The sequence below is a fragment of the Lipophrys pholis genome, assembly GCF_963383615.2.
Source record: "Lipophrys pholis genome assembly, chromosome: 20".
Classification (NCBI taxonomy): Eukaryota; Metazoa; Chordata; class Actinopteri; order Blenniiformes; family Blenniidae; genus Lipophrys; species Lipophrys pholis.
In genome coordinates, this window is record NC_137648.1 from 9,728,802 (window position 1) to 9,754,886 (window position 26,085).

General features: G+C 40.7%; 2 protein-coding genes across 6 annotated transcripts; one reads left to right on the top strand and one right to left on the bottom strand.

Annotated features, from left to right (window-relative positions):
• Positions 1-815: 815 nt before the first annotated feature.
• On the bottom strand, positions 816-11,352 carry sgk3 (serum/glucocorticoid regulated kinase family member 3). Of its 5 annotated transcripts, none has more exons than XM_080489588.1 (18): positions 11,092-11,330; positions 6,917-6,943; positions 6,761-6,846; positions 6,587-6,670; positions 6,348-6,420; positions 6,150-6,225; positions 5,827-5,902; positions 5,575-5,627; positions 5,387-5,444; positions 5,026-5,109; positions 4,799-4,930; positions 4,188-4,300; positions 3,774-3,810; positions 2,882-2,968; positions 2,636-2,731; positions 2,338-2,493; positions 2,079-2,168; positions 816-1,861 (listed from the first exon to the last, which is right to left on the bottom strand). In XM_080489588.1, the coding sequence occupies exons 3-18, from the start codon at positions 6,836-6,838 to the stop codon at positions 1,691-1,693; spliced, it is 1,464 nt and encodes a 487-aa protein (XP_080345714.1). In that variant the 5' UTR covers positions 6,839-6,846; positions 6,917-6,943; positions 11,092-11,330; the 3' UTR covers positions 816-1,690. The 5 variants fall into 5 exon arrangements, with proteins under 5 accessions (XP_080345714.1, XP_080345715.1, XP_080345713.1 ...); XM_080489589.1 differs by lacking the exon at positions 11,092-11,330 and adding an exon at positions 10,664-10,703; XM_080489587.1 differs by having other exon boundaries at positions 6,761-6,943; positions 11,092-11,352.
• Positions 11,353-13,614: 2,262 nt separating this feature from the next.
• On the top strand, positions 13,615-25,078 carry mybl1 (v-myb avian myeloblastosis viral oncogene homolog-like 1; the record flags this gene model as incomplete). The annotated part of the gene is made up of 17 exons (XM_080489951.1): positions 13,615-13,779; positions 14,266-14,294; positions 16,904-17,003; positions 17,217-17,288; positions 17,576-17,668; positions 18,422-18,642; positions 18,730-18,919; positions 18,990-19,064; positions 19,371-19,481; positions 20,258-20,497; positions 20,585-20,977; positions 21,092-21,231; positions 21,307-21,421; positions 21,506-21,622; positions 21,763-21,870; positions 21,949-22,164; positions 22,257-25,078. The coding sequence occupies 17 exons, from the start codon at positions 13,615-13,617 to the stop codon at positions 22,380-22,382; spliced, it is 2,511 nt and encodes an 836-aa protein (XP_080346077.1). The 3' UTR covers positions 22,383-25,078.
• Between the last annotated feature and the right edge of the window lie 1,007 nt (positions 25,079-26,085).

Genomic DNA, 26,085 nt, shown 5'->3' on the forward strand with positions numbered 1-26,085 from the left:
CTATCACACTACTTTTTTTTTTTTTTTTTTAAAGAGTTTACATAATTAGTTACTGAAAAGACATGGGAAAGCAAACATAAACAACATACTTTTGTCTCGTTAATTAGTCCTGTTTCCATAATGTGCATATTGCTGTAGTGTTGCTGTGACACATTAGCTGAGCTGTTTTGGCCCAGTTTCTTCCTTTTGTCATTTTCTCAATAAATCCTTGTCTTTCAAGTGCAGCAAACGTCAGGTTCGAAGAGTGCAGGTTCGAATCCCAGAGCTGACAGGTCGAGGCCCTTGACCCACAGCAGTCCACCGGCCACAGGAATAGGAGGAGTTAAATACAGGGATTATTTCCCGAGAGGGATCAATATAGTGTACAAGAAAAATACCTTTGGGACATCATGTTGCTGCCAAGAGGACAGATCAGTTCAGCATTAATGAGGTGTCAGGTACTTCAGGCTCCAGTTTTGCATGCATGATTCACAAGACTGCTACTTTTACTGCGTCACCTAACAGGAACTGCTGCACTTTGAGCTACTGGGGAAATAAGCCATTGTAGTCCACACTCCACTCTGCTAATTACCAGTTTCACTTCCATCCCGATTCTTGTTTAGTCATGTTTTGACCCTGTGCGTCTTCATTTATTTATGCGGATGTGCAAGTCTCTTTTCACACTCGAGTGTTTTGTTTTGTCTGGTGTACTTATACACTTAAATATATCTTATACACAAAACCAGGCACCTGCGATGATCACTTATTACTCTGAGATCTCATTTTGAGAAGATGCGACTGAGGTGTCAAGGTAAAGAAAGGAAATACCAGTAGTAGTCATTAGGGCATAAGCTTATGCCAACAGTTGGTGTATATACTGTATGTACAGGATAGACAATTGTTCTGCAGCTTTAAAACGGTTTTCACACAAGTGTTTTTGAACTCAAAGTACTACAGTTATGAGCACATGAGCCTAAAACGATTGTAGAACATCACGTATATTAAATAATAGACAAAAACACTTTACTACTTTTCTTTGATTTTAATCATTATGCATGAATATATTTAACTTAATTTCCAGGCGAAGAAAAGCATTGCAGATTTTTACTCTCTGAATATGAATAAATGCATTAAGGCAAAAAGTAGCAAAAACCCAAACATCAAATAAAAAATGATCAGCATTGACAAAGATCAAATGAAAGGTAACTAAACAGCTTGAAGCCAGTCTTTTCTTTAAACGCAAAAGTGACCTATGAATCAAAATGCTTCACTCAGTGGTATCTCAAGTAATCCCCACATCCAGCTTACATATAATGTATGATACATATTTGTTTATACAGTAATTACATAGATAACAAAATTTCATCTTACACTTATTCAATTGTGACAGTTTAGGTCCAGTGAATTGTTCAAGTATGTTTCAGAAACCTACTTATTGAGGTTATTTAAGGGACAAATGTAAGGCAATGTAAAGGCTTGACTCAGAAACCAACAAAGGTTTTTCAAAATAAGGTACAGGTGTCTTTCATTCTTAAAATATCATGTATGGATTTATATATATAAAGCCATACTTTGTTTTTAAGTGCAGTTTCTTCGCAGCTGCTTGCTTTGGCTTCATAGAGAAAGTTCATCTATGATATCAATGCTTCCCTTTTGTCAAACATTACAAAGGTTATTATGGTTAAGGCAACACTGACTCATTGGGAATGTTTTATAGAAAGGAGTCATCAGAGGGTGGAGCGTAAGAGAAGCCCACGAAGGCATCATCGGCTTCCATGACACTAGCGTTGACGATGGAATGTTCTTGAGACCAACAGATTGAGTTGGGAACCATTTCTTCCGTGAACTCAGGATCGAAGTTTGAGATGTCACTGAAGGAGCTCTGCAAAGACAAAATAGTAACAGGAGTCACACAAGCAAAGAAACCATTCAGAAAATTAGTTTGCAAACTGAACTAAGACTCGTTTTAATATAGCAGCACTCAGTGAAAAAACAGAGAAATACATCAAGTATAAAAATATTTTGAAATGTAAAAGGAAGGCACTGAAATAAGCAAAATAATTCACTGTTAATTTGCTGACAAGAGACAAAATGTTTACCACGTTGGGTGTAAATGGGGGAGGAATCTCCTTCCGTTCAAGGTCACCCCAGTTAATGGAGGAAAAGAAGCTGTGTGCTCTGATCTCATTCTGAAAAGAAATAGATTCCAATGTAAAATAAAAAACTGTATATATAAAAAGAGTTTAACAGAAGAATTTAGATTTGATCATTCTCATCGTTAACAGTATGGTATATACATATGAGCCACCAGAGGGAGCTGAAAAATCAAGAATTCTACAGAGTCAAGCGTTTGCTTACAAAGTCATCCCTGGACCCGAGTCTGCGTGTGCCGTCCTTCTCCAGCAGGCCTTCAAGCAGAGTCCAAGCCGTGCTGGACGCACCAGGACGCTTCGCCAGCGGCTTGTGGAGGATGTTGTCATACATCTCGTGTGTGTCCCTGCTATAGAACGGGGGCTGAGACATGCAGAAAAAGAAGAAGAGAGAAGTAGGAACACGTGGCAATGCAGCCGGGTGACTCAGCATTTAGAGGGGCGTTCGATTTATATTTTCTAACTCAAGGTATTTATGGAAAATTGGGATCAAAGTAGAAACTCACCAGACCAAAGAGCATTTCATACAGCACTGACCCCAGACACCACCAGTCCACTGTGTTGTCATACGGCTGCTTTCTTAGTACTTCCGGAGCCAAGTACTGATGACAAGAATCACAAAGTTTTCTCACATTAGTTTTGCCTTTTTCTTAAACTATACTATCCATTATAACATTTTAACCTTGAGTGTGCATCTTGTTTGGAACAGCCTGGTGCAAAAATAGCACTCAGCAACATCTAAATCCCCATACCTCAGGTGTTCCACAAAATGTGGTGGTGGTATCGGTCTGGGAAATGCCTTCCTTGCACAATCCAAAATCTGTCAGAACGATGTGTCCCTTTAAAGAGAGGACACGGGGACATTTTTAGTCAACATGTGCCACACAAGCCGCTCATTATCCCCCAGGACTGAGGATTCTATTGTTACGCTGGAATGTTGGCTGCGGTCAGCCCCATTCACGGTACCCTCACTTTCTCAATGAGTCTCGGCAGAAAAATCATTAGTAGGATATAATCCAATCACACGCCCGCTGTCTAGCTGCAAATGGAAATAAAACTGGTGGGAGAAATATGAATGGAGATGAAGGAAATGCGTGCCGTAACTGTGATAGTTTAACATCACAAAGCAAGTTTGTTACCAGCATGCAGTGCCAGGCCCAGAAAACAGGTGCATCTCAAAATATTAGAATATCACTGAAAAGTCATTTGTTCTGTCAAAAACAAAAAAATTTATCCAAACAGTTTAAAAAAAATTATTGTCAAAGTTTAAATGAGTGTTAAGAAAAAAGAAACAGATGATCTAGTTAATTATTGTACAATTTCAAAATATAGTAGTTTAAATGGCTGCGATTTACTATTGAAATTAATAAGAAAAATGGCTTAAACTAAGGCATTTAACTAATCTAAAGAGGGCAGTGTGGTCATGAGGTTAGTCATTATTTTGCGGTTTTAAGAACATTAATCCCCAACTACTGAGGTGTCAGTGAGGACATTCCACATACAACTTGTGCAAAATATCTGAATCCCTTCACTGTTTTCATTAAATTATGGGGGAAATTATCTTTTTAATTCTTATCGATTTTTCTCAGATACACCTGGAGTTGTGGTTTGATTAAAATATGACTCGCCTCAAGGAAAACTCACCTCGTTGTCAAGAAGAATATTTTCTGGCTTCAAGTCCCTGCAAGAAAGTAGTAATTAAAGTACTTAGACCAATTTTTCTCGAAGCTTTCACAGTGTGTACCACCTGATAAAATATCGACCTCTCCCAATCATCACTATTATGGCTGACCTGAACATACAGAACCCTGTCAGCTATAGACAAGTTGAGTACTATTTTAATAGTTGTATGTATTGTCAAATAAATGTTATCAAAAATATATAATTAGGACTTGCCCCCACATATTCATTGTGAGACCTTGAACTTATTAAAAATTGGACATTTTTCTATCTCAGACTTGTAGTAAAGTTAGAATTTCAACGCTTAGCAAAGAGGTATGATGGTTGATTGTTACCGTATTGTAACACAATTTATTATGCTTTAATTTACCACTGTACCTGTATACGATGTTGAGCGAATGCAGATATCCAAGAGCACTGGCCATTTCAGCAATGTAGAACTTTGCTCTGGGTTCTGGAAAGGTCCGTTCTCTTTGAAGGTGAAAGAAAAGCTGAAATGATAATATCCCAGCGGAGGAGTCTGTTAATGTGTCGGTGAAGCTATAATCTTTTAACATTAAACTTCGGGGTTGTTGACAAAACTTCCACTCTGATCAGATTGTCATGTTTATCTTGGAGGTTTAAGGAGTCATCGTGTACAGAAGGGCAAGAGGAGCAGATTCCCTGGGACACAGTTTGGAGTTAGTCATCCTCACACAGTCACACATGGCAGCTTAAAAAAAAAAAAAAGAAGCTGATCACACTTGAAGGAGCCCCACTGAGGAAGTCACACTCACAAGACATTCTTCCCACTGAGTGATGCCATCATCTCTTTTAAGAGGTTTGCACTTGGAGGTGTGCTGACAAGGGAAAGTACAGTTCTGAAGTATTTGATTTTGAGATGTTGGGCATATTAGCCATTTCCTGTTCTACTACATTTCTCAGCCGCCGTTGATCTTGTGACTCATGTCAGTGTGATCGGATTATTCACAAAACCTAAAACAACTCACTTCTCCTCCATTGATGAAGTCCAAGACGAAGTACAGCTTGTCTGCGGTCTGGAAGGAATAATGCAGCCCCACGAGGAAAGGGTGTTTGACATTCTTCAGCAGCACGTTACGCTCTGCCATGATGTGTTTTTGCTGAGCAGGAAAAACAATTTAAAAGAAGCGTCATCGAACACGTGTGAACAGTGAAAGGTGGAACTTATCGAAGTCCCGTCTCATAGTTGGGTTACCTCTTTTCTGTTGAGGATGACCTTTTTTTGCAAGACCTTGACGGCATAACATTTTCCGTCGTGTTTTCGTTTCGCAAGGAGAACCTACAACACAAAGAGCAACAAAATTAGGATGTCGTGAAAGGCAGCAAGTGAATACGATAGAGCGTTAACCAAAAAAATCTGGTTTTCACTTCCTACATGAAAGATCAACACATGCAGAACTAAAACTTGTGCTTCCCCAATAGAAATCGATGCCACTTCTTTCCTATGCAATAATACGCCTTCATTGCAGGCTAGATTTCCACCTTTATTACAATCTTACTGAGCAATAAACACAAACAGTAGTTGTTTTTTTTTGGAGTTTAGCACTAATACATACCTTCCCAAAACTTCCTTTTCCGATGACTTTTAAAAAGTCAAAGTCTGAGGGCTTTGCGCTGGAAAGAAAACAACGTCATTCCAATTTTAACAATGACAGAATCCGTGTCTTTACAAAAATGTAAAAAACGATTACAGTACTTTTTTTTTTTTATTTATTTTTTTTATGTAGGTTAATAGTGAGCTTACTGTGGATTTCCAGAGGGTCCCAGGTTAATGTTTCTGGAGGTAGAGCTGTTCTGCTAAATACCAAAGCAAAATATTATTCAGATTAGTCACCAAGTTGGAAGTTGTGATAGGAGCTGAGAATAGGCAATCCTGTCGGAAAAGTGTATATTTATATTCTCTAAAAAAACCAACAACATTCTGATGTGTTAAAACACAATAAATGACGATAGAAGCCAATCCCCCAAACTATTCAAGATAGTCTCAACAGCTCACTTTGTCATCCTCGTCCTCCGAGGCGTCTGAAAAGTTTTGCAGTTTGTCCATCAGTAGAAAGGTTCTCACATCTGGACTGTGAATTGAAAGTTGAAAAAGAGAAATTAAAAAAACATCAGAAAGTAACTGCAATGCCTAGTTTGATACTTTGCTCTGATAATATTTCCAATTCAGATCACATCAGAATCACATTTCTTTTTTGCCACTCGGGCACTGCAGAACAAAATGACGAAGCCAATGTTGATATAGTTGAAACTGTATCAGAATCCCTTAATATCGGCAAATTACACATGACGACACAAGATAAACATGTCAACACTTACTGGTTGCAGAGCTGAGGATGTGAAACAATTCGCTTAATGAAGTCATGCAATCCTGCTCTTCTTTGCTTGATGAACTCTATTTGGATAGATAGAGATTAGAAATACAATAAATGTGTGGTAAACAAGTCAGTGTTCTGCATACGCCTAATAAACTGCTTCAAGGCTGAAGCCACATGCTTCAGTGGCACAAACACTCACCCGGTTCAAAGTTGTCCCCAAATATCCTTTTTGCTGGAATTTTCAAGTTCATAGATGGAAACTGTTTCCTTAACTGCGTTCAAAGATAAAGAGGAGACAGAGAAGAACAGCGCAAGGAAAGTTTACAGTCTATAATTACTCTAAATGCCAGGGCGAACACCGTGACGCACAAACAAAACTACGGGAAGGTGTTATGTGCCTCATCTGATGCGAAATGAAAATGTCATTCTGCAACTCACTGTGTTGTAGAGTTTATCGAACTCTGCATATCGCCTGAAGACAAACCATTCCTGTCGCCCGACAGCGACCATCACTTTGTAAACCTGCGAAAAGCCACGAGAAGTCGCGTGAGCGGTGTTTGCATAAGGTAAATAAGAGTTGCCGTGTTGAATAAGACAGACGGATGTACGCACTGTGTAACGTTTTTTCTTGTCCCTCTGCTCATTGTGGCAGGGAATGCAGACATTGGGGAGACTGGAGCTCTCCTCCATCCTCGATCCTGTCGGCATTCAAAGGTGTGAGGTCATGAAGTGATGTGTCCTCCAGGAAACAATCCTTTAAGTATGCACCTGGCCGATCCACATCCCTGGTAGAAGCTGCGGAAGAGGAAAGAGAACAGACTTGTTCTGTTACCGAGGGAGAGAGAGAGAGACGAGGCTCCCTCTTTCTGGCGCCAGCGCTCAGCTTCAGTCAGGAGAGGCTGACGCGACACGAGCGGTGTTTACACGTCACTTTGTTGTTGATGCGACTGCTTTCCAACGGACAGATCTGATAGTCCATTTACAGAAACACTGAATTAAATGGTCAGAGGTATGCTCGGGTTTGTATGCACCAAGAATATTATCCGATTCAGGTAGTAGGCCAATCCCATGATGCTTTGCACTGTGATGTTGGCTTTTTGTGATGTGCTCACACAATCTAAATAAACTTTACATAGGAGCCCGCCAGTATTTACAATTATTATATTTATTAACTAGTTTACTCGTTGACAGTCTAATCAGCTGCTGAGTTAAAAAGCAAACATTAGGAAGCAATCTAACATTTAGACTTGGAGACCCTCTTTAACACACTAAGCTTCTTTCCCCTTTTCACTCTCAATGCTTTCATATGTTACATGTGCGATTGTCACTAACATTGTGTCTCTGCCTCCGTCCTCTCGCTTTACCTCCTCGCAGGATCTCAACCTTTGAAATCTGTCCCTTCTACGCCCATCAAGCAGTGTGGTCAACTGAATTGAGTTTTCCAAAAAACAGTGGTATTAACTCAAGATGTGAAGAATTTTCACTCATAAAAGAGAAATAAACACATATTTGTCCATTTAGTTAAAAAAAAAAAAATACGACTTCACTTGTTAAAGCTGTCATAGTGGCCCATTTGCTTTTTTATAGATGGCAGACCGTAGTGAGAGTAGAAGGGCAAGACATTTCAGGTCAATGGGCTCTAACATTAGAGCAGGTGTCCTCCAGGACAACCAGCTAACTCAGTCCGTCCTCGAAGCAGCAACATCACATCCTCACTCTTATCTGGCGTGTCTCACAAAACTAACACGTTTAAGACACAACATACTAATCAATGACTCTCTTGTTTAACTTTTTGCTCTGTTGTTAATGGCACTATCTATCTTCCCCAGCTGAGAGATAAGTCTGTATCTATGGAGCCTCTGCCACATGCATTCATCGCTCTCTCACATACACACACACACACACCCTCTCTAACATATAAATGCATACAAACCCACATATATTCATAAAATGTTTTTGCTTGATTGATGTGTAGAACAGCATATTTTTAAATAGCCTTCCCGTGGGTTTTTTTTGACAATGGAGTTTCACAGAAGGTTAAAGCTAAAAAGGGGGATTATATAAATCTTGTTTCTGAGGCGTAATTAAACAGTTGCCAGGCCGAGGACTTTAATAAAAGGTCAGAACGAGAGGCATTAAAGCTGCATCAAGTCTGCTATAATAATCAATACTGTCAACTGTATTTCATCTGGAGCGCTCATAGAAAACTATTACATTTATTGGAACTATCTGGCACTCTGATCTAAAATTCCAAAAATGACAAACACAGAGGCGGATCCTTCACCGTGAATTATGTAACGTCTATTGCTCTTACAACAAAGCTCTTTGTTTGCTGCTCTGACTTGTCCATTGTTGGATGTTCATGAGGTCAGCATACTTTGTTTAGATAGTATCCCCCCCGCCCCTTTCTTACTACTATATTCTATTTATGTTGCTCAAAATACACGGAAAACATGCTTCACGTCCACTTTCTTTCTATGCATAGAGATCCTGAAAGCACCCTGAAGGGATATCTCATTCAGCTCACGTTGGGGTGAACGGTAAAAGAGCGGCACCTCTTTAAAATGCATGTGTGCAGTCAGAGGGGACCTACATGCCCTCTTCATCACTGGCTCTTTTTTCGTCTTTAGTTACTACAGTAAACTTTCAGTATTACATTCACCTATGCCCATGAGAACTTGGTTGAGGTTTCTCTCCAACACTGTTCTACTTTTATTCTGTGAAACACAAGAGGTTGTGACTCACAATTGTCGAGCTATTTGTCTCATTAAAGTCTCTTAGAGAAAGAGTATGAATATTCTTTTGCCACACCAAGACAAAACCCCAACATTCTCACTGTTTGACTAATTGATTTGAATGTCCATAAATTGGTGGAAGCGGATCTTAAAACACGAAACGCAGCAAATCAATACAATTTGTGTGTGCTGGCTTCTATTCCAAATGATCTAATCCAAAAATGGTGTTATTACTTTTGTGTTTGGAAAACGTGGAATCCAGGCAACTCTGGCAGGTACACACAAAACAATGGCCGCACATCTGTGCTTGTTTTCACGGTTAATTGGCGCTGTACGTTACAGCGTTGAGACCCGCTTTTTAACATTCCTGAAATATTTTTGCTGAACATAAAAATAACCTATAACCATCATGTGCAAGTGGCATTTTAACTCAACGCTGTGAGTCCTACACAGGGATGTCTCCGGTCACCACACCCACCAATATGCATTGTGGAGTTGGCTTCATGCATAGATGAAAATGAAACTTGGAAAGCAGGCTGAGCATTAACAGGAACAAGATTAATGTTAAGCGTGTTCTCCTCCCAAAGTTTAAGCGCAGCCCGGCCCCGTGTTCACACCACATTGTGAATTAACTTGTACTGACAGGTCTAAATGTGCTCGGCTACTAGACAAGATCAAAAGTAACATTCTTCCTGCTTTTCTCAGACACACACACCCCTGCCACTGAGTGTCCTGTTGGGATTTGGTTGGGTTTTTTTTTTTTCCACTGTGGCTCTGAACCACATGTGTCAAGGACTTTCAGAAAGAAACAAAGCAGGAGTCACAGTTGAACGACAAAATCTTTTCAAGATCAGCAACGTTTTCAAATTCCAAATAGTTTGTACAAAAATTAAAGGATGCTTGTGAGATGTAAATAGATCACTACAAATACTTTCTTAGTTTTAATTCTGAAGCATCTCTCTTGAATGTGAGGGGCAAATCTCTTGATTGAGGAAGTGCAGCTGGAGAAGTTTAAGAGGCATGAACTCAGTCAACCCCGATGCGTGCAAACAACCTCAGCACTGACCAAAGTCTTACCCTAACCTGACAGTCCAGACAGCACACAGACTTCCTTTTCTAGGCAACAGTTTGAGACTCTGGCGGGAGGGCAAGTTCATCAAACATCTCAAGTAAAGAAGCAACTCTACATTTCTGCCCTTTAACATTTACTGTACTACAAATACATCACCATCCACCTATTTGTTCAAGGCATATTTATTTGACAACACATAGCGTATATAAACACAAATGTTTGCTGCACAAAATGTCTGTTAAACAACAAATGTATTGGCTATGAAAAATGTTGGCATATAATAATAACATAGGTTATAAATTGTGAATCAGAGATGTCAAACATGTGGCCTATGACCCAAAACTGGTCCACGTGAAAGTCCAATCTGGTCCAAAACAGTATAAAGTAGCTACCTTTTTAGGAGCAAAAATCTCATTTGCCTCAAAGCATTACAAAGGCGAGTTTGTTTCACTGTGAAGAAACTCTATCTAGCAGGTAGGATAGAGAATATAGTAAAGATAATCTATGAAGAGACAATAATAGAGTGACATGCATTTATATACAACTGAGATCAAACTGGGCTCCATGTGCTTTCTGGAGTGAAATTAGTTTTTAACACCTTGTTTAAATTGTACTTAATTAAACTGACATACTAAAATAACAAGACAAGCATACAACTTAATTGTATAATTGGTCACTTCCAAGCCCGAGAAAGAAGCAAGTACTCACATGTTATGTGTCAGACTTTATCACATGCATTATCGGGAAAAGTAAACTTTCTCCCAAAGAGAAGAGAAGAGGTGTCGAGAACAAAATGAAGCAGTGGAGGGAGGAGCTGGACACGAATAAAACACCAACAGTCACGAAATGAAAGCTTGCACGTACAGTGTTTCCTTCACGGTGCAGCGAAGATAATAGTACGTAAACTGGTCAAGATCAAGAGTTCGACTATTATTATCCTTCGATTCAAGCTTATCGTAGTTTACAATCTGAAAAAAAAAACTTCCATTATGTAACAGTGAGTGTTTATCGCACTGCTAAAAGGTTACACATTAAACTGTTTCAATACTTTTATAAGTTAAGTCCACGTTAGCCGACATCACGTTAGCCACAACTAGTTGCCTGTAACTGTTGACGTTCACTTGGACATCACGTACCTTACAGTCTTTTGATGCGGCGCTCATCTAATTTTCCCTCCCGGTGTGTTTTCCCCCTCTCTCTCTCTCTCTGTAGCGTTCAAGCTGTCAAAACAGCTAGCGTTTCCCCCGTCCAGGGATTTGACGTGAGCCCCCCCGGTGAAGCCTCAAAGTTTGGAGAGGTCTGGCAAGTGAGAGGAGAAGCAGGAAACATCAGTCAGAAAGTTCCGATGAAATGTGTCACGGGATCTCTCAGCACTAAAATGACTACAACCGCCGTCAAGGAACACAGGGTGGGCAGGTGTTATAGAATGACTGGTTCCCCTGTTAACCGATGACCATCTTCCTTTAGCGTCTGTTGTTGCCGCTAGTAACAAGAAATGTTAAAGAAAAAACCCACAAAGTATGCGACACTTGAAAACTTTCTTGCAAATGCTGTCAAACGCCGCTCGTCAAAATAGTTGCGGATTTCTGTCAGGTTTTTAACATTTGCTGTTACTGGCAGCAGCAACGGATGCGACAGTAGTTCAGTCACCAGTTACCATGAGAACAAGTTAATCCGAAACACCAGGAAGCCTCTTCAAAATACACCACAAGCTCAATGCACGTCATAAACTAAAATGCATTGGGTTGAATAGAGGTAAGAGGTTTAATGGTGCCTGCACAGTGTTATAGTCATTAGGAGGGCATCTGGTTTAAACCCTGAATATAAATGTTCTCCCTGTGCATTTACAAGTTAACTGGGGTCTCTAAACTGTCCCCATGTGAGTGGACATGAGGGGAAATTATGGCCAGTCGTTGCAACTGTGATATATGAGAGACAATGATAGATACAAAGGTGAAAAGGATCAAGAAATATGAAAAGTAAATATGAAATAACGTAAATAAGAATAAAATACTTTATACAACAGGTAAATGGCTTATGTAGCAAGGATCACCATGTATAATGTGTAATATATACATGAAACATGAAAGTATGTAAACACACTGTAAACACACACACACACACACACACACCCACACACACACACACACACACACACACACACACACGCGCGCGCGCGCACACACACACACACACACACACACACACACACACACACACACACACACACACACACACACACTCACACACACACACACACACATCCATCACATTATAAACAAAGAGAAACAGACACACATTCACTCAAGAATGAATTACAATCACAGAGCTCTGATACATTTAGTAGTTTCTGCTCCAGTGGGATCAAGGAAACCTCGATATGACATTTGTAAAAACTAATTAAGTGCAACTGAATTATTCCCAACTCGGGAAAGGTCCGAACAATTCTTGGACAGAGAGAGTAAAAGACCACCATCAAAATGAGCAGATACAAAACATGAGATGTCACGGATTAGCTGAATGAACTGTGGATGATATTATTGAATGAGCCGTGATTACGCTGTAGTACTTCGCGAAATGCTGTCTTTGATTTTGAAAGCACAGAAAGCCTTGTGTTTGATTGCTGAGCACAGCTGACTTTACACTCAGGAACGACAACACTGAGAAGTCAAACAACTAAACACTGCCACCTACGGATAGACGAGCAGGAGATGCTTAACAACCACTCAAACCATCCTCATTTTCATTTTATACACTGAGAATGTCTAATCCCCGCAGGAAAAACCCTCATTGGGAACAAGGAATGCCAACATTTTAATTCAATATAATTAATTCCTGTTAATGAACGATCGAGTTTATATCTTACATTGAGACATCTGATGATTGTGACGGAGTCTTAGAAACAAATAATGAAGCATATGATTTGCATTCCCAGTGTTGGCATTAACTCTTGGCAGTGGCATCTATTGCCTCAATCCAAATAGACGCATTGCACCACTTACCCCAGAAAAAAAGAGACCATGTGTCCCGATTCGACCCCTTCTTGCAGCTGCGCTGATGGATTAGAAAAAAATAAAAAATGAAGATGTTGTTGGTGTGACATTTCTATAAATAAATCAATGTGGGAAAAACACGCAACAGAGGAACAATACACACCCATTGATAATTATTTAATTTTACATTGTATGAATGAAAACACTGAGCGCAGACCACAAAGTTTTGTCCGCAAGGTGTCAGCAAAACACAGTGCAAGGTTGCTTGTCAGTGCAAAATGGAGATTACGGGCCAATAATATCATTTTCACCCATGCTCATTTTATTTGCATCCATTGAAAAATGTGCATTCATGAAATTCAATGAAGTGTTATGTTTGCTTCAAAGCTCATCAGTGCAATTATATAAGAGGCACTCTGTAAAAGCGCCGTGTGTTGTATTTGGCGCTATAGAAATACAATTTGATTGAATTGAACTCTAAACTACAAAAAGATACAAGCATATCTATTGCGTGCAAGTATGTGCAAAATATTTCGTTGAGATAATGCATCTCATTTGTTACTATTATACTTTTAATATAGATTTCATGGCGCTTTCAGGACACATTATGAGGGTGGGATTCGCATCCACCCCGTACATGGCCTCCAGAAGCCCCCGCACCCCGCTATGGGCCACCACCACCTGGATGAAAAGACCCTTTCTGCTCCAGAGGCTGACAGCACAGTTATCCAACGCAAATCCCGCCTCCTCAAGTTTACAACCAATGAGAGAAAAGCCATTGACAAGCTGATCCAATTACCTTCGAGCTACTCCAAATGTCTTACCTATCAGGTTCGAATACTGACTCGTTTTTTTTTCGTAGCCTCATTTCTGGCCAATCAGGAGTGAGGCCGCCCGCGCAGAGGGCTGGGCGCGAGAATCGGCGGGATGGACAAAATATCATAACGCCAAACAAGAAGAGAGCAGAAAGATTACCATAGGAACAGCACGGAGAGAAATGAAAGTAATGTAGGAGCACCACCAGCTCAGTGTCCGCTTTTTATATGTCAACACTGCCTTTGAAGATAAGCGCATGAGAGGAAGACGTCCCGACGCCTTTTTTTGTGGGATTATGAAGTCCGTGCTGATGGCTTGTACCAAGGGAGCGTAATGTTTATAATGTGCGATAAGTTAGCTCGCTGGCTAGCCCAGTACTGCTAGCTAAAAGCTACCGGTAACGACGAACAACATTTTCTATGGATACACGTGTGTTAATGAGGGATTTTAGAAAACTGCCACACCCAGGGTCGTCTTTGAGAAGTGCCAATCGTCCTGCAGACTGTCATGGACAACGTGAAATCACGCAGGTGGGTGCCATCAGTAGTAAGTACGCAGTGGTGTTTTGTTATCGGCTTCATCTCGAGCCATCTGTTTTTCTCAGTCAGCAGTAACTCTCTGCATCTTCATGTAAACATAACTTGAAATGACTTGGGCCGTGTGAGCCTTGTACATTAATTGCATAACATGTGTTGTATGTGCACCTGTCCACTTGAGATGTATGAATGGGAGTCAGAGAGTATTTCTTAGTGCATGATATTAGAACGTTAAGGCGTATTTCTCAATAGGCTAAAAATAAGAGTGTGTATGGAAGGATACATATATGAAATTTGCACATCTCCACAGAAAAAATATAGTTTGTAATATTTTGCATTACATTAGAGGCGGTCTGGTTTTTGTCACATAGCAATTATGCAACCTTCTGGCTATTTATAAACTATGTAGTCTGAATAGTTGAACCAATCAAACAAAATTAATAGAATATATGCTGCAGCTAGACTTTACAATCCTCTGCTCTGCAAATGAGAGTAAATTAAAACATAAATAAGTTTAAGAAGCTCTTTGTTTCAAAGCAAATGAAAAAGTAAATGAGAAAACCCCAAGTGTACAGACCAATGAATATTTGTTTTCAAGAAAAGTGAAGTCTCTATTTTTATTGCAATAAAGGATCTCATGTGTTTACATTTACAATATGTAAGCACTTTCATTTGAATGGGTCAATAATTCTTCAGCAAGGTAAAATATCCCAACAGTTTCAGTCCTTCATGAATTAAAGATTTAGAAAAAAAATCTTACAGATTCCAGATACGAGAATTCACTGCTATAGGCCTGTATGCATGTTTTGGACTGTTGTACAAAACAAGTTATCTGGAGTCAGTGAGAAAATCTATGTGCAGTGAATTATTGATGACAATAAACAAGTAATTTCACATGTGAAGAGATGCTTAGCAGTATATTTAAGCATATTATTCCACATAATTATAGGCACCTCAAACCTTAAACAACACTAAAGGTTTACCGTTTTTTTTTTTTTTTTGTTGTTTTTTACAATGTTACAACTTAAAGTAACCACTTATGTATCATCCCTACCACATATAGTCCCTTCTCTTTTGATCTGGAAATGGGTGGGCTACTTGCCATTAGAACACTTGAGGGTTTGGCAAATGCACATCATGTATTTAACATTACATCATAAACATATTATGGACTATGGCCTGTTTTGTATGAGGAGACGATGAATAGCTTGCACTGTGGCAACTGTTTTACTTACAGCTTAGTGATTCATTCAAGACATGCTTAAAGTTAATAAGTGAATAACGAGGCTGCTCAGCTACATGATGCCAAAAGCTTATATAATTATCGCCCTCCCCCCCTCTTTTTTTTTTTTTTTTTAGCTTTTTTGAATATTGGACCGTTAGAGCTTTGCCATTCCCCTGACTGACCACACCTCCGCACACCTCCTCCATCTCTTATACACACACCCTTATACACATGTATGCACCTCTAGAAGTGAAAGAGCCTCTTGATGTGGGATCCCTCCTCTCCTCCAGCCACCTGACACCCCTCCTTCCTGTTTAGCTACAGGTCTAAGCTCAGTCCACTTTGTGTCACTCCTGTGAAGAATCTGGCAGCAACAACATCTGACTACAAGTTTCACGTTTCCTCATTAAAGTGGACCCTTCATACAAGTCCTGAAGAAAACACTGATTTTGTCTGTTTGTGTGTGACTCTTAAGGTCTGTGGTATGGCAACAACTCCCGGGAGCTGCTTAGGAATTCAATTTCTTCGCCATTTGTTAACGTCTGCTAAACAGACTACAATGCAGAACATTATTTCCCAGAGGGACATCCCTCTTTACTCCTTTTCCACACTCCTGGGCACTGCAAGCCCAGGAGTGCAAAATTAGATTCCAGCCTCTTGTCTCGTTAGTAAAAGTTATATTAGCGTTCCGATACATGGAAGGTGTGTATTGTTACTTACTTGCTTTGACCTTGTTAACATTTATTATACTGAAAAACATGTTATTTTCATGTATCTGTTATTGAGGTGCTAACACTTTAATGCTCTGTCCTTTTAATAGTCAATGAATAATATTTTCATTTAGTTGTTACAAATAAACCCTGAATATATCTTGCAGGTGGCATCTCCATTTTGGTGCTTTGTTTATGTCCACATATAGTATTTTTAAAATTTTATTAGTATCTCATGCTGTGACATCAAAAGGTGGTCAACTGCCTCCTGAAATTGTATTGAATAAATTATATTCATATAGGTTTTTTTTTCCCCTCAACTTGTTCATACAGTGATATAAAATTGGCAAACAAATACTCTATCTTGTATTCTAATTTCAATGTTATATCTACGGTGATGAAGTGAAACTTTTTGAAGCATTTCTGAATACTTTCTTTGACCCAAAATAAATAGTTGTTATTTCTCTGGACACAGTTTTGTATGTGAATTTATATGTATGTGGAAAAAACTTTTTCTCCTATTGGTGTATCTGAGAGAACCTTCCATGCAGTATTGTTTATTAAGATTACTGGAAGTCTTACAATCAGCCCTGATAAAGATGTTGTCTCCATTACTGATATTTGTTTTGCTTTTACTCCTTTTCCACATTTCTAATACTGTATTCTAGTAGTGATGAGGATGAAGAGCTGCACTCAACTGATCCGGAGAGTAAAGAGAAGAACAAAGATAAAAAGACATTGTGCAAAGTAAAGTGGTCACGAGATGAGGTGAGTTCATTGGATGTAGATATCAGGTTGGGACTGAGAACATTCGAGAGAATAAAACTGATGCCTCGTTATATGTAATCTTCTAGCAGATATGAATTTGTTTAAGTGTGGGATAATACTTCGTTTTATTCAGTTTTACAATGTGGATGCACAGTGTGAAAACTTCCTCCAGGAGGCCTTACATTTCTTTTTTCTTTCTTACATGGTTTAAAGGATGACAAGCTGAAAAAGCTTGTTGAGCAGCATGGAACTGACTCTTGGAAATTAATTGCGAACCTTCTCCCTGTGAGTATCCTCTTTTCTGGACTGTATAATACATGTGAGTCAAAAACTATTTGGCTTTGTTTAGGAGCAGGTTTGGCTTGAATGACATTATGTTGTTCAGTCTCTTCAGTTTGAGACTGATAGCTGTTGTTCTGTCTTTTCAGTAGTCCCATAATTGCACATTTTTCCTGACGTCTATGACGCACAGTACCTGGAGGGAATGATCTATTCCGAGTGGTCAAAAGAAGGTGTAACTGTGACATGACTGTGCAATGAGGTGTTGCTCTTTGTGTGTGTCTCAATCGCAGGGCAGGACAGATGGCCAGTGTCAGCATCGCTGGCAGAAGGTGCTCAATCCTGAGCTGGTGAAAGGCCCATGGACAAAAGAGGAGGATCAGAAGGTAAGACGAGTCGGGAGTTCCTGTTATGGACAGAAAGAACGATGACAAAATAGGTAAACGATAGGGGAGACGAAGGAAAGCTGTGGGGAGAGCAGAGAGCTGCTTACTTGTGCAATAGAAACACAAATGTCACAATGTGCAATGTATCACTTACCTTTTGACTGTTACAACATTGTGCACATGCGCAAGCTTACTTCCCGCCAATTTAGTTTTTGCCTTGGCTTCTTTTCTCTTTGCTCCACTACGTAACTCCTAATAAAACACAGACTTTCCAAGTCTAGTTTTGCGCCCAGCCTTTTATTTATTTATTTTTTTGTACCGTGTTGAACTAATATCCTCCCCAGCTCTTTGATACCCGTAGTATTCCTTGAATGGGTTACTATTGTTTAAGAATCTAAAAAAAGATGTCGCATTCCTCCGAAAATTTGTCGTCATAACAGAAACACAAAGCTATCAGTAACAGCATGGCTTGCCAACAATGACATCACAACATTTTTCAGGCTTGACAGAAACGGCTGAACATGCTCTGCTGCTGCCACAGGCGAGACTGCAAACACTGGGGCTTCTCTTATGAAGGAGCTTTTTTTTTATACAAGGCCATACTTTGAATTCAGTGCCAAGCCCCACTTAATTTGTATGATATAAAGGTTACACCATATTGTTAGAATGTGCAGCAGTTAAATGATAAGAAATGTGTTAAACACCAATATGAAACAATCTTTCATATTTCTTTTGTGATTGTGCATGTTGCAGGTTATTGATCTTGTACATAAGTATGGCCCCAAGCGCTGGTCGGTGATCGCAAAGCACCTCCAGGGAAGGATTGGAAAGCAGTGCCGTGAGCGGTGGCACAACCATCTTAACCCGGAGGTGAAGAAGTCTTCATGGACCCAAGAAGAGGATCGAATCATCTATGAAGCCCATAAAAGGCTTGGCAACCGCTGGGCAGAAATCTCCAAGCTTCTTCCAGGACGGTAATACAACATGACTCGGAGAAGTCCAGTCTGAGTGAAGAAACAGTCAACGTGTAGCTTACACATATTAATCCGATGTCCCAACAGAACAGACAACTCTATCAAGAACCACTGGAATTCCACCATGAGGAGAAAAGTTGAACATGAGGGCTACCTGCAAGATGGCTCCAAGACTTTCACTCCCTCTACTGGTGTGAAGAAACGACACAATAGAGCATGTCCCCCAACTCCAACAAAGCCCCAGCACAGTCCTCTGCCCATGCCTGGACCCACCCAGGTTTGTTCTTCACTCTGTAGGACATGTTTACTCATTTAATTTGTGTTGACTGCAATCTGTTGTGTTGTAGATGGGTGGGTATTCATATAATCCTCACAGTGGACACATGATGGACAGTCTTCCTGAAAATTCAAACTACATATCAGTGAGTCTTTATTGTGATTCTCTGAATGTATTTCTGTGCATGCAAGTGGGGAAACCTTTACACATTCTTCATTTTCTCACCTTTCTATTGTTAATCTTGTGATCGCTAACTCTGAACCTCAACTCGGACACATGAATGTCTTGGTTTTTTTCATCTAACATTTAATAAGATAGAACTCAATGTACATTTCAATTCTCCCCTGGGTGTTTTATGTGTTTTCCTGATGATCTTAACTCTCCTAACTCTTTCCTTTCCTTTTTTTTTTCCTCTCAAATTTCTCTCTTCCTGGACGTTTGTTTATTCCAGCCATCCTGCCTTGATGATCCTGACAGAGAGCAAAGAATTAAGGAGCTTGAGCTGCTGCTTATGTCAGCAGAGAACGAAGTCCAGCGACAAATGCAGTGCAGAGTGTCATGTGTAAGAACACACTCCAAATGTGTGTTAGCATACTTAGCCAGTATAGCCTGCGTGTTTGTAGTTCACATACGCTGCAAATAGGTTCACTGTAACATTAAATACTGTTGATACTGAAATCATATCAAAATGTGAGACACAATGTTATAATTTAAGCATTTTATAATGTTAATATCAGTGATTTCATCTCTATTTAAAAAGAAAAAAAGATGATGACGTTGCAAATTTATTTCAATCTCATATTTCGGACAAAAAGTGAACCTTTTGCAGTGTACATGTGAAACAAGTCTGGCATAAATGTATGCGTGCCTGTAGCCTGATTTGCTGTAGTGTTGCTATAGTAACTACTTTCCCCGTCTCGCTACTTACTCAGACTGGCCTGAAGCTGTGCTTGGGAGTCACACTACCTCCCCCCATTACTTCAGTTTCAAACATGAACCCCCTCTCTCATCCACGACGTCTCCACCTCACAACACCATAACCCAATACTTAGCCAGCAGATTGTATGTAACCCAGAACTCTCGCTCTCCTTTTCCTATTCTTCCCTCATTTATATTGATTCTATGCATCTATTTAGTACCTGATTCTTTGCCGTCACTGACTTGATACTCTATGCTTTATTGGTCAGAGGTGGTATTTTGCAATATCACCTGGTGTTTCCCATATTTTTGTACTCACACCATTGCAGAACTGCATTTTCTCACAGCAGCTAGCAACCTCACTCCATCACATTGGACTCCAATCTGCTGGAGTTCTAACACTGGTCTTCTCGCCCTCAGAGTGCGGAGCCATATTCAACCTGGTCCGACAGCGTGTCCGATGACACGCTGACCACAAGTAGCAGCAGCGTAGTGGAGCAAGCAGAGAGAACGCCGTGGCGGGGCCCCGGGGTCCCACAGGGAGCCCCCGTGCAGCTTCCTGTTTCCCCCAGCAAGTTCTTGGCTGTAGAGGCCAGCACTGTGCTCTCCACCCTGCAGACCATACCAGAGTTTGCAGAGACCATGGAACTCATTGATTCAGTGAGTAACAGAGTGAAGAAATCAGAACAGATGTATCTTAGTCTGAAAATATTGAAATGACCTGTACATGTTAAAAATGCACTGTAGATGTGTTTTGCTCTGCAGGACCCTGTTGCATGGAGCGACGTGGCCAGTTTTGATTTGTCAGAAAGAGTGACGCCTCCCCGGCACAACCAGGCGGGCTACAGCACTCTTCTTCAAGAGAGGACGCCATACAATCCGATGGGCTACGCAGTCAACACTCCCACTTCAGTCTTAGGCGACGAGAGGAACATTGCTCCTTTAGGCCCGGGGGGCAACGTCTCGCTGACTCCCATCAACTCATCCAGACCGAACCTGGCAGCCAATGAGAGGAGGAAGAGGAGGGAAAGAGGGGAACTGTCTCCTTTGTGCGACCGGACATGTGCCTCCTTCTTGGAAAATATCTCAAACTCGCCTAAGAAAACACCAACAAAGTCACTGCCGTTCAGCCCATCACGAGTAAATAAAAGTTGCTTTTCTTTATTCACACATCTCAGATGGTTGCACCTTCGTACAGATGGTAGACGAGTGCCACTTGTTACTCTGACTAACATGGGATTTCTGTTTCCCAAGTTCTGCAACATATCAGGGGTGGAGCATCTGAATCTGGAAAATCCTGCTCTCACCTCAACTCCTGTGTGTGGTCAGAGGTGTCACCTCAACACGCCCCTCCACAAAGAAACCACACCTAAGCATCAGAAGGAAAACGATGGGTACGTAAATAAGTTGAGACACGCAAAACAAAAGATTTCACTTGTTAGATATTGTTATAACGTATAATTTTGTAGTTCCAGGACGCCGAAATTTCACAAAACAGTGATGATTCCGACCCCGAGGACTCCAACACCCTTCAAAAATGCTTTGGCGGCCCAGGAGAAAATGCACGGCCCACTGAAGATGGAGGTAGAGCCGTCAAATTATATTACTCAGAGTTAACCATTTGGCCGTCTCTTCTGGTGATCCTACTGCTGTGTTTGTGCTTTGCAGCCCCAGCCTTTGGCGTTTCTAGAGGAAGACATTCGAGAAGTTCTGAAGCAGGAGACTGGAACAGACATCTTCAACAGGACAGATTTCCAGCCTGACTACAAAGCATGGAAACATCTTGTATGTGAACTTTGCATTACAAAAGTTTTACTTACTCTGTTATGTGTATATTTGTAGTATTTACATTTACATACATTGTAAATGATTCTGTGCAAGTCTAATGCTCAAAAACTATTCCAATCTCGGATGTTCATATTTAGATGGATGGACCTGCTAGAAAAGTGCGAAAGTCCTTAGTGTTAGACCCTTGGAGCCACAAAGACCGTCACAGTGTCCAACTCTTCCAAGAGCAGCTCAACGATGCACAGGTAAGTTGAGCTGACCACACGCTTGTTAAATCTACTACCTCATGAGAAGCAACACTGAACCAAAATGTCTTGTTGCAGGTGTCTGACGAAAGTCAGTTGACCAGTTCTCCATTGGACACCTCGATCACCGAACGAGAGGAGAGTAGCCCCTCTCTGCCTCCTTTGGTGAAGGAGTCTTCGTTAGGAGTTCATGTCCACCCGCGGCGCCTTACCAGCCCGCGGTGCCTTACCAGCCCGCGGCTGAAGAAACAGCCTCCATCCTCACAGAAAGCACCAAAACACGCCCCCACACAGGTTTGTACAGAGAATTGTGTGTCCTGCAGTGAAGCACTGGATTGATGCCATGGCCTTCACCACTTTGAATCACTGTATGAACTTCTCTGCAGGTGAGTGACTGGGAAGCAGTGGTTTATGGTAAGACCGAGGACCAGCTGATCATGACAGAACAGGCTCGTCAGTACCTGAATCCCTACCCGTCGTCTGGCTCTACTTCAAGAGCCCTTGTGCTTTAAAGGAGCCGTCCTCCCCATCCGCCACGCAGGCAGCGCCACATCTCTCCAACAGCCCAAACCTCTACTGATTCCAGTAAGAGACAATCCAGTGAAGACCAACAATGTTGTTCTACTTCTAACGCCAGGAGCGCACTGCTGAGGACGTCCACACAGAGGCACGGCTGTCGCTGTCATTTCCAACACACTTCTAGGTCACTGCCAAGGTAGCCTCTTGTCCGCAGGTGTGTTTCATTTTGAACACGCAACTTGGGCTGCTTTAGCAGCTTTGTACAGGAACCGTGTAGTGTCATTCTGCACCAGTCGGTAAATGTTGAATCGGCCTACACACATACAATAGGCTGTAGAAATAGTGTGTATTGCTAGCAGTGGCTGCTTCCGAGTTTTATATCGTTAATATATTGTTTGAGTGAGACAAAGGACTTTTATACAGTAGCGCTACTCATCATGTATCGCCTCCAGCTTGTTTCATTAGACTCTCCCACTGCTGTCATCACATCAGAAAACCACGTAATTGCAGCCAGCTAGCTTTTTGTAGACACATTAAACCCACATGAGGGGTTTTTAACAAGACACACTCGGCACAGAACTCATTGTTAACCATTGATTTACAGCTTAAGACTCTAGAATGCAGTCGCGTGGTTTTTGTGATGATGATGCATCTATCTGAGGTGAAGTTTTGAGGATGGAAATAAGAAGCTGTCAGTATTGCACTACTGCGTTGATTTTGCTGCTGAAAAAGTAGCAGTGTTTTTAAGGGCAAACTGGATAGAACTTGTGATGGTATCTGTTTTCTTTTCTTTTTTTTTTTACAAAACAGCGTTTCCTTTCCAAGGCCATCGAGTCCACGGAGACATCAGTTGAATGTATTACATTGTAATGTACATGCGTAAGAACCTCAAAAATTGAAGGGTACCTTAATGTTTATTTCTGCTTGTTTTATTTATTATCTGACAGCTCGAAAGCTTAGATATTAATATAAATTGGACGCCATGAGTTTTAAGAAGTTTAACTTTGCTGAGAAAACAGCCTAAAAACTCTCACTCGCTCTAAAGCAGTTCTCTCAAATAGAAAAGGAACGGATGTTTCCATGTGCGATAGCTCATACTGACAGGTTTTCATGTAATTTGTGAGCAACAACAAGCATTTGGTTGAGAAGGATTTACTTTTTGTATGAAGGCTGTAGGTTTTTATTTATTTAATGTCTACTAATTTATTTATTTCTAAAAGAAACATTTAAGAGAAATTATTGCAGAATTATATTGTCTTTTTCTCTTTTAAAATCAGGATTGGGTTACCATTCAGTTTCATTGATCCAAGTTAGAAGTACATGCACTGCCACTAATGTGATGTTAATTTCTGTTCCTGGTCAGGCAAAATCTAGCAAATACTCACTGAGTAGTTTTTACACGTGATTTTGTAACGTTTAGATTTTTATTTTTGTCCAACTGAAATGTGTTCTACACTTTTAGGTAGCAGAACGCCGTCTCCGAACTCTAATCATAGACAAATTGCACTTTTTTTTTTTTACTCATTTAATTAGTTTTCATGATGTAGCTCTTGTCTTTAATTTGTGTGTGGTTGTGTGTGTGAGGGTTAGTGGATGTTTTCCCATTATGTAATGAATGCTAACAATAAGGTCATGCTGCTTGATTTAAAATGTATTTTTAATTTTTTTCTTGTTCCGCTGCAAAAATGCATACTTAAAACACTCCCAGGTAGGAGTGATTTGAGAGATGAATAGCTCTGGGGATAAAAACACAGCCATTGCTAACCGTACTATTTTAAATTTGATCGCCGCAGCAGCCAGTGTTTCCCTTTTATCCTGCTGAAATCCGCTGGAGCAAGATCCAAATTCTTATCTATTCACTCATTGACACTCAACATGATAAAATACACAAATGCGTAAATATGTGTGAAATTGAAGGCAATTCAAAAAGAGGTGGTTTCATGTTGACAACCTGAATGGTGACGATATTATCCGTCCATCCATCTATAACTCTTAATCCTGTGCAGGGTCCCTGATGAGCACAGGATACACCCTGGACAGGTCGCCAGTCCATCTCATGACACTATTGACCATCAAGAAACAAACTCTAATCTGCTGTAGTAACCCTGCGGCTTTAAATGGTCTCCTAGCATTATCTGCATTAGTAGGTTGAGTATTAGTTATAATCTGGATTATCCTGTATTGCACCTTTGGGTGAGAATAAGAAGGGAATCTTGTCAGAGAGATCAAGTGGAAAAATCAGGAGTATATAGTACACTTTGACAGAAAGTAGCCGAGCATCTATTTATATCTGAATCTGGTGGCTGAGATGTGTCTAATCTGTATATACTTGTGTCTAATGTTGAGTTTGTTGTTTTGACTTGTGTGTTTTTGTACATTCCATTTGTGAAGTCCAAGATCAGACATCCGTACCTTAACAACACTTTGCCATGTAACATCATAGGTTTTAAGGGAATTAAGTACATATACAGGTTATTAGCAGGTGTCATATACTACTGTAGTTATGCATGAGCAATACACACAAAATGCTGGACTTTGCTTTCATTTACAACGTGAATCACAGATGTAACTCTTTGCGCTATATTGCATAGCCTTTTCAGTTTAACTCATAACCAAGGTACCATAGAAATTCTGCCAGCTGATTTTGTAACCGTGTACTTAATTTGGGAAATAAATGCATTTATTGCATGACTTCTGGGGAGTTTTGACTTTTATGCTTCTACGTTATTACCTCTTTCTCCTCCCACCAGTTGCTTCTGCGCAAATCTGTGTGTTGCATGGGATCTCCTGCTTGATAAAGATTTCTGATGCTCAGTTTACATTTCCTGACACGCTCACAGCAGGTGCTGTGACTTCAGGAGCTCTTGCCAAAACACTGATCTCTTAAGTCTTTTTTTGTGGATTATGAATCCCGCCATTTTCAATTGTAGTTTGCTCACCAGGTGGAATTGACAGCCGAGCAGGTGGAGTCTGTCTTTGACAACTGATAGAGTGCTTTAACCCCCGCCCCCCGCCCCCTCCCCTGTCACGCATGCATGTATATGTTGGGATGTTGTCAACTTGGCCTGGGGTCCAGGGACACGAGCCCCCTCCACCAGAACAAGAGGCCTCTCCACAGGGTCAGCTGCTGGCCCTAAAGGGGCCCACTCACCCATGACTTAATGCCCCCGGGCTCCTTTGTCCTTAGGGCTGTTGGTTTTACAGGCTCCATTCACTCAATTGCCCCCCGAATGGAGGGAGGCTCAGAACGTGACGAGTTGCCTTATGCTAAAGGGGCAGCAGCGCGCGTGCATCCAAACAATGTGCCCATAAACACGCGGGCGCCACATGCACGCTACGTCCACTTAATCAACCTGCCCTCCCTGCACTCTCATTCTTGTACAAGAGGGGCTTTTGTTCCAGACTGACCCACCCTAAGAGTTGAAAGATGTCAAGGACCTTTTGCCTCTTAATTGGTGATTGGCGTCAACCCATCCACCTTATGTTTTCTGTATATACTTAGGAGAGGTCTTCTTTGACCACGGTGACTTATTGACAGAAACGTGCCCCATGCAGGTTTTTAACCTCTAAAATATGTCATATTTTCTATCTTTTTATGCAAATACATAGATGCAGAAAATATGCAGATACATTTGGAATGCCACAGTTTGTGCTACCTAATCCAAGTTTTCTTATTCTTTTTCTAAATTCATTGAC

Coding starts and splice junctions, on each gene's coding strand:
- sgk3 (XM_080489587.1), bottom strand. CDS start 6,856: ATGCCGACAGGATCGAGGATGGAGGAGAGCTCCAGTCTCCCCAATGTC. Junction 4,931..5,025: donor TCATCCTCAACAGAAAAGAG/GTAACCCAACTA, acceptor TTTCCTGCTCAG/CAAAAACACATCATGGCAGA. Junction 2,732..2,881: donor CATTTTGTGGAACACCTGAG/GTATGGGGATTT, acceptor TCTTGTCATCAG/TACTTGGCTCCGGAAGTACT.